Source organism: Varroa destructor, unplaced genomic scaffold (assembly GCF_002443255.2).
Source record: "Varroa destructor unplaced genomic scaffold, Vdes_3.0 BEIS01000007.1, whole genome shotgun sequence".
NCBI classification, from domain to species: domain Eukaryota; kingdom Metazoa; phylum Arthropoda; class Arachnida; order Mesostigmata; family Varroidae; genus Varroa; species Varroa destructor.
Genome location: NW_019211460.1, coordinates 9,238,768 through 9,246,085, shown reverse-complemented (window position 1 = coordinate 9,246,085; position 7,318 = coordinate 9,238,768). Strand labels below are relative to the sequence as shown.

Below are 7,318 nucleotides of genomic sequence, written 5' to 3'. Positions count from 1 at the left end.
TCTGTTTGGCCCTCGATGCTCTCCAAGAAGCTGATGGTCGCTTCTCACTGTCACGATCACCATCACTATTATGCAATGATGACAACTCATCATTACCCGTTCGAAACATCAAACAACAAAACAGAACACATTCACAAAATTTAGTTCAGGCTTCTAGTAACGTGTCCTTTTTCAGTATCTGCTGATACTGACTATCTGATATCTATCTCATTATCTGCTGTCGTTGAACTATAAATAATCAAAATGAATCGAAGCTAATTCAAACCCACAAACGTCCATATAACATATCGGAATATACGAAGAACGTTTGGAACGAACCCTTAATCAGCATCACCGTAAAAACCGTAGAGACCGTAAAAACGAAACGTTCGTTGTCGACGAGGTTATGTCACATCTAGCAAACAGCCATTTATTATATTCGACTTAATAATCACCCAGGGATAAGTATGATCTTAGCATTTAGCAAGTGTTTATTAGGCAGCTGTGACCACCCTGTCTTTACCTACTGGCTCCACGAGGCAGACGAGGCATGTCGTGTCTACGGAAATTTGAACGTATATCAAATAAACAATATGCCTAATCTATTCGTCTTCGATAGGTGCGTGTCTGCTGTTAACCTATAATAGTAAAGAAGTGTTCTTCCATATATATAAGTATCTAATCATTTCTATTGTATTTACAGAAAGGTTTCATAATGTAGCCATTATACTACATCTTCTCCTACACATATTGAAAAAAAAACCGTATTAGAAAGTGTACGTATAGCTAAACTGTATATATATATATATATATATATATATATATATAAAAGCTGCGCTTTTAAAAGTCCATATTCATTAACTGTCATGTCACATAATGTAAAATTATTGGGTAAAACATTTTTCACTTATAGGGCATCAGTCACAGTTGTTGAATGAATTTAGCTAAATAATAAAGCAATGTGTGCCGCATTGATGCACAATGTTTAGGTAATTAAATTTCCGAATTGTGTTCCTGTGCAAAGCCTGCGTAGTGGCCCCCCATTTATGCCACGATACCGCCCAGACGGCCTTCTTCACCTGTTACAAGAGATGGAACGTACCCAGAGCGAAAGGAACGCATGTTATTGAAAAACAGCACGGTATAATTGTCAACTCTACGTAGCATACTGTTAATATATTGTTACGATAACTGTATATGCGCACGCCGCGGCGAAGGGCTACCGCAACATCGAGGAGCTTCTATCCGATTCATAAATAACTGCGTAAATTAATAAAAATTTTATATACGGCAGGTGGTTATCATGCACGATATATGTAGCTCGTGCGTTTCCTATTATCCTTATTAAATGATTAGATATATCGTTATGGTTGTACTAAAAAAAAAAAAAAAACATTGTATCCTATATTTTTAAATCAAAACTGTTCTATAAGTATCAAACAGATTGTATGTAATCAGATGGACTGCTCCATTAAAAGCCGTATACGTGTGTTACGGCCGCGATTTCCACTAACTTACCTCCATGCAAATCGTAGTCGTTCGACAATATTTTACGTTTGACCATACAGACCAGCCCCAGAACGACGCCAAAGATCAATACCGTAAAGGTGGCCGCTATCGGTAGCGCGTAAGCCTTGAGCGGCGCGATCTGTTCTTGTTCATCGGGCACACTGTCGCCAGCCGTGGAAGCGATTGCGTCGACTCGACCGTCGACGTCGTTCTCCTCGTTGCTTTCTGTCGTCGACGTAATTAATCTCAAATTAGGATTTCGGGTATAACTTTCTATGCGCATATCCTCGTTCTGTGTAAGTTTAGCCGTTGTCGAAACTTGCCACGAGTCTATCGCTAATGGCGTAGTTGCTGCTGTGGCCATCATCTCAGACTGTGCTATTATGGTGGTACCAATGTTCGGCGTCATGGCCGCCAGTGTTGTCGTAAAAGTTATGGTATCAGACGAGGATTCGTTTTTCGTTGTTACGCTGGACGTCTCGGTCATTGTGCTCGCAGCTGGCAGCTTCGTGGTTGTAAAGGACGCCGGTGTAGCGGTCCTAGCAGTTGAAATGAAATGTAGCGCTGTGGACGCGGACTCCCACCAGTTTGATGAAGATTCGGTGGAGGTCCCATTTATTAAACCGATATTAATCGAAACGGGTATACTTTTATTTTTTGGCTTGTGCATGGCGCTCGACGACAAAATGCCAGCTCTCTGCTGGCCTGACCGGGACACTTCGTCAAGCCGATTGACTGCACCAATCCTGAAAGATCATACGACAAGTGATAATATCAAACGAATCTCGAATTGAAAGATAGCATTATCCAAAGCGGCCCGATCAATCAGCTATCTATCTGATTTTGGCTAGGAATGAGGCCGAAACAGAAAATGATCGTTGAGGCTCCTAACTGACTTTGGATCACTCTGCATTAGTGAGTCTGGTCAGATTGAGGCAATATGTAGTCTGCAATATTGGAGCAAAGGACCCTAAGGTTTTTCTATTGCATGATATATTACACACATGAATAACGGCACTAGCCAATATAGCGAAGTTATCACCGGTATTTATGTCGCCACATACGAATAGTGCCCAGCTCAACGTTACAGTCGAAACGGACCCGCTGTATCTTATGAGCTATATTATACTGGCGTCATTTAATTGCATATAGTAACTTGATTGTTGCCACTATAGACAACAGGCAGATCTAGAATATACTCGTATTGCTATTGTTTTTTAGGAAATGAAGATGGGAAAAATCTAGCTTTTAGCTATTGTTGTTGTATGCGGGACTGCCATTAAAGGTGCAGCAACACCGAGATGTACATGACTCCAACTGTACTTCAGCTAGCGTAATAAGTCTATTACAATGGTTTATGTTCCACGAAATCATTTGTGATCATACATTGTTTTTTTTTTTTTTACCTGTGCCCGGCTGGAGCCAGCGACTGCAGCTTTCCAGATCTGTAAAGTTCTAACACCTCTCTGACTTTTTCGTCGGATTTCACTGCGTTGCCATCGCAGGGTCCAGGATGCATCAGAGAAATTCGAAGACCCGATATAAGGTGCTAGAACCAAGACGAACTCAGTGATTGAATGATGTTCAATGCATCCACGAGAATTTTGCACGCGTTTTGCAATACTCTCCCCACATATAAACAGTAATACAACCATACTTTATACGAAACGAAAAAGAAAACTATTATGCGGAAATGGTAATAACTACTCCGAGACATACAAATTAGTCAGTTTGTTTCCTCCACTCTGTAGGCTTAGGAACGAACTTGTACGCTCAAAGGTTGAAAGCCATTTGAGAGAAACTCAAAATACGCACTAAGTCTGTACGTCCTTGCTCAACTTTAGAATCTATTAGAGGGTCCAATATATAAGTTAGCTAAAAAGTACAAGAAAAGTGATTCATACTTGATTTTTGCCGTTAAAAGTTTTAGTGGTCGCCTTTATCCAGTTACTAGGATATTTCAGCTGTTCAGACAGTTTTTCAATGAACTGAATGATTTCGGCCCTGTCAAGCACCTCCCTATCGGCGAAATCGATACCTGTTTTGCAAAAATATAACGGGTCCGACATTTAAAACTGGCAGCCTCTCTCATAAAGATGAACACTAAACAATAAAAACGAACGACAATTATACTAATAAAGCTATAGCTGCTGTCGGCATCCACAGCCCGATAGGTATTCCGCTAATAAGTTACCGATATATGAGCGTATATCCGTGAACGGAAGCTTGTTGTAAACTATTTCAACTTACAAAGTACCTAAACAAAGGGTACTATTTACATATTGACAAGATCCTGGGTATTTGTTCACCGAAACAATACAGCGTTTTTAATATATATATCGAACTACTCTACTGCCTACCATTCCAGTTTAATATAAATCCTCGAATAGGCAACCCATAATTAAGATATCAATAATATAATTCGGCAGCTTACCGACGCTGGGTATCAGGCGACAATAACTATCCGTTTCATCCAGATCTTCAGGAATTAAATCAATTCGACGATTGCTCTTCAAATGGTTAGAGAAATAAGTTTTTAGCTGTAATGTAGTTTTCCCATTATGTAACGGAAGGCCTTTGATTATAAGTTTGTCCGATTCAATCTGAATGCTTGTCACAAACGGATGTTTTTCCATAAGGACCTTCGGCTAATCAAAGAAGGAACAACATACGAAATATAAAGAGATATGCTTATTTGCGAAGAATACATTGGTTTGTATTAAAGTAAAACGTGTGCTCCCCACCGCAATACGAGGCCATTCGTATTCAGCGAACGTTAACGATGAAATTAAGATGTATTGCTTTGAAACTGTTATAGTCAATATTTTCATTGGCATACACAGACCCTCATTTGTAAGTAACTTCCTGATTCGCCAAATCTCAATACACTTAGTACGCAATGTCGTCAGGACTCTCTCAGATCTGGTTGCCCCTGTTGGAAAGAAAGACTAGACTCGTTGATATGGCACCACTTGAAACCAGCCACACTGTTATGATGGGGAAACAGCAGCAAGCGAAAACCAATAAGCAAAAAGTACGATTACATACGATCCCGTTTTTGTCCACCGGGACGTCCACTACGATCTTAAATATATAACCGTCGCGGAGATATTCTGTTTGATGTTTGCTATCCTTTGCAGGTCGTACTAGCGCAGAGACGCTGCTAGCGACATATATAACAAGAGATACTACCGCGAAAACCCGACTCATTATGAGGCCTGCAAACGAGCACATATATCATGTTAAAGCAGTTTCTAGACTTTGTCCAATGGTTTCCGTAAGCTCCATTGGTCGATAGGTCGATTTATTCTATTATAGAATGTCCCTCTACGACAAACAATAATATTTTTTTTAACGAATTAACGGCACTGTCGGCCTGAGCCATACATTGAAGTTCTTTGCCGTGAAATAATCAACTATAAGCCGTACGCAAACGTATAAAAGGAAAATAAAAGTTCGGTTGGAAAATAGCTAATTTTTTTTATTACGGTACTTTACCCGTCACTCCATTTGCTATCACACAGATATTTATATCAGTCTTATTTAATTATTAACGCATATCTATAGTATAAATATGTATATTTTTATTGGATCTTGTCGTGCTTACATATGCTTGCCGCGCCATATGAAATCCTCTTGAGTATTATGAGTTGAACCGGTCAAGGTGCAAATTCAGTCCTGAGTCACATCGCAGTAGAACACATCTAGGCCCAAAGTCAGCCTATCGCAGATAACTGGGAAGAGGCATAACAAATTGACATTAATTCTAAATATGGATTCGTGTTTTGTAGGGCAATATATTTTCATTTCAGGTACTTGTTACTGTAGGCAATATTGCGCAAACAATAGCTTAAAAATGATTGTTCAATAATCTTCTAATTCTTCGTTGCGATCCCGTCTAAACTAGAGCTTGAATTTACTAATGTTGCATTGTGCATAATGATGAATCATCAAGTTACAAGGAACACATAGTTGAATGAAGGTGTAAAATAGACCTACCAATTAGGCGCATATTGCTTTAATATTATTATACGTGTCTAATGATCTGGCCGTCGATTCACTGAAGCATTGTGGCTGAATGAAGACTTTTAAAATGAGGCTCTCAGAAACGACGCGCATGTATATTTCATAGCGTTCGTTTCGTGGTGATTATCAGAATCTAGTGAAGTTTCAAAGGATCAAAAGCATTGCCTCATATGCACACGTTCCTCATAAGAGCTTAATTTACGCCCACGAATTAACAACAATTGAAAGCACAGTTTGTAAGATTAGCACAAAAGCCGTTGGTCTACCTCGTTGATCGGGTCCGAATCTGTCGTCGGCACTCGCCTTCGTTGAGGCTAGTTGCAACTACCTCTACAGTGATTAGGGAATTGTTTTCCGATAACAACATTAAGTACACACATTGATAAATAGATGGTAGAGCAGACGGCCAGTCAGCGTAGACAGCGCACGCGTTATAGAAATTCGCGCGACACGTACACACACACACACACACACAGACAACATAAATGAAACAATTGTTTTTGTCGCATCGTAGGGCCGACTTTTGGACGGACACGGTAAACGTATAATAACTGAGACCGCGGTAACATGTACAACTCTGCACATCCAGAATCGAACGTTCTGCACGATAGTTTTAGGTGTGCATTTATGTATTTGATTAGCCCCAATAGCAGCTGTACAAGCACATTGAAAGATATCTAATAGAAGGAAACGGCAATACGGAACTTGGAATGAAGCTAGTTTATTATTATTAGGCTTCAAATAGAGTTAGAAGCGCTTGACAACGTTCAGCAGATTGATGGTGAGCTTACCAGCTGCAGATGGTACAATATAGTTTACTGTGGATCAGATCTTTATCTATGCTATCATATGTGCTGAGAGTCTTTGTTAAATACAGCCTTCCTTCAACATGAACGCTAACCTTCGATCGACAAATGCGTTGGCAAGGATTAAGCTACGGCTAGTGAAGCAAGTGATATAAAAAAAAAACAAAAAAAAAAAGCGACGATGGCCCAAAAAGACAACAGAACAGCTAATATAAGAGCAAGTTACAACTTGAGATGGAAATTATATAAATATAATCGCATTGCTAAACTTAATATAGCATATCATGCATACTGCTGTCGTTGAGTCACGTGTAAACAGCGCTATTTTATTTTTAGCTAAAACGTTCAACTGAGTTCTAGAAACATACCGTAATAATCTTCTATTATCTCAGTCTTACTCAGTGTGAAATGGGTTTTGTTGTTAGATACATAGAGGGTTATAATAGTTATACATAGGGTTAGAATAGTGAAGTGTCATACAGTGACAAAATGTTGGCCCGATTTTGTAGTGAACGCTGTGAAAAGTGTTGGAGAGTATTTATTACATGTACATAGGTCCAGATACGTTGTATCGTTAATATTTGCGCGCCTGCGTCTGTAGCACGCAACTACAACGCGTCTGTGTACTAAAGTATGCATTTTATATTCAATAACTCAAGCCCCAGTTAGAACCCTATGTTTTTAAGGATACAAATGTAGTTTAAAAGGCATTAACCATATTACCAGCGGCCAAGATTTCTGTCTGCGAATTTTTTACAGGCTCAAGTACTTAAACGCTATCACATCACCGTCGAATTTCACACCATTGAAAATCTACGCTTAATTATAAGAATAATCACCTTTCTTTGTTTAAGAATCACTCATTTAGACGGGTTACGGTTGGGATGGCTGTGTAAGAAGTATCGGTAGGTCTAGTGCTAAGATTATACCGAGAAATGCTAAAATCAACGTTTTAGGCATTGGCCTAAATGTTAGCAGGGCCGTTATATATATATATA

At 39.3% G+C, this 7,318-nt stretch overlaps 1 protein-coding gene and 1 long non-coding RNA gene across 13 annotated transcripts in view; one reads left to right on the top strand and one right to left on the bottom strand.

Annotated features, from left to right (window-relative positions):
• Positions 1-371: 371 nt before the first annotated feature.
• LOC111254559 (uncharacterized) lies at positions 372-5,940 on the bottom strand. Of its 5 annotated transcripts, none has more exons than XM_022815521.2 (8): positions 5,781-5,794; positions 5,096-5,222; positions 4,537-4,706; positions 3,923-4,136; positions 3,393-3,526; positions 2,895-3,037; positions 1,498-2,234; positions 372-1,058 (listed from the first exon to the last, which is right to left on the bottom strand). In XM_022815521.2, exons 3-8 carry the CDS (start codon positions 4,696-4,698, stop codon positions 1,024-1,026), a joined length of 1,425 nt encoding a protein of 474 aa, XP_022671256.1. In that variant the 5' UTR covers positions 4,699-4,706; positions 5,096-5,222; positions 5,781-5,794; the 3' UTR covers positions 372-1,023. The 5 variants fall into 5 exon arrangements, with proteins under 5 accessions (XP_022671256.1, XP_086830672.1, XP_022671258.1 ...); XM_086974546.1 differs by having other exon boundaries at positions 3,923-3,998; XM_022815523.2 differs by lacking the exon at positions 4,537-4,706 and having other exon boundaries at positions 5,781-5,940.
• A 199-nt stretch (positions 5,941-6,139) lies between these two features.
• The window catches only part of LOC111254563 (uncharacterized), a 32,281-nt gene continuing 31,102 nt past the window's right edge, over positions 6,140-7,318 (top strand). For all 8 annotated transcript variants that reach the window (XR_015316801.1, XR_015316805.1, XR_015316807.1 and 5 more), the window contains exon 1: positions 6,140-6,295. This is a non-coding gene — a long non-coding RNA (uncharacterized LOC111254563). The remainder of the gene's footprint in view (positions 6,296-7,318) is intronic.

Coding starts and splice junctions, on each gene's coding strand:
- LOC111254559 (XM_022815521.2), bottom strand. CDS start 4,698: ATGAGTCGGGTTTTCGCGGTAGTATCTCTTGTTATATATGTCGCTAGC. Junction 3,038..3,392: donor CTTTTAACGGCAAAAATCAA/GTATGAATCACT, acceptor TCTTGGTTCTAG/CACCTTATATCGGGTCTTCG. Junction 2,235..2,894: donor CTGGCTCCAGCCGGGCACAG/GTAAAAAAAAAA, acceptor ATGATCTTTCAG/GATTGGTGCAGTCAATCGGC.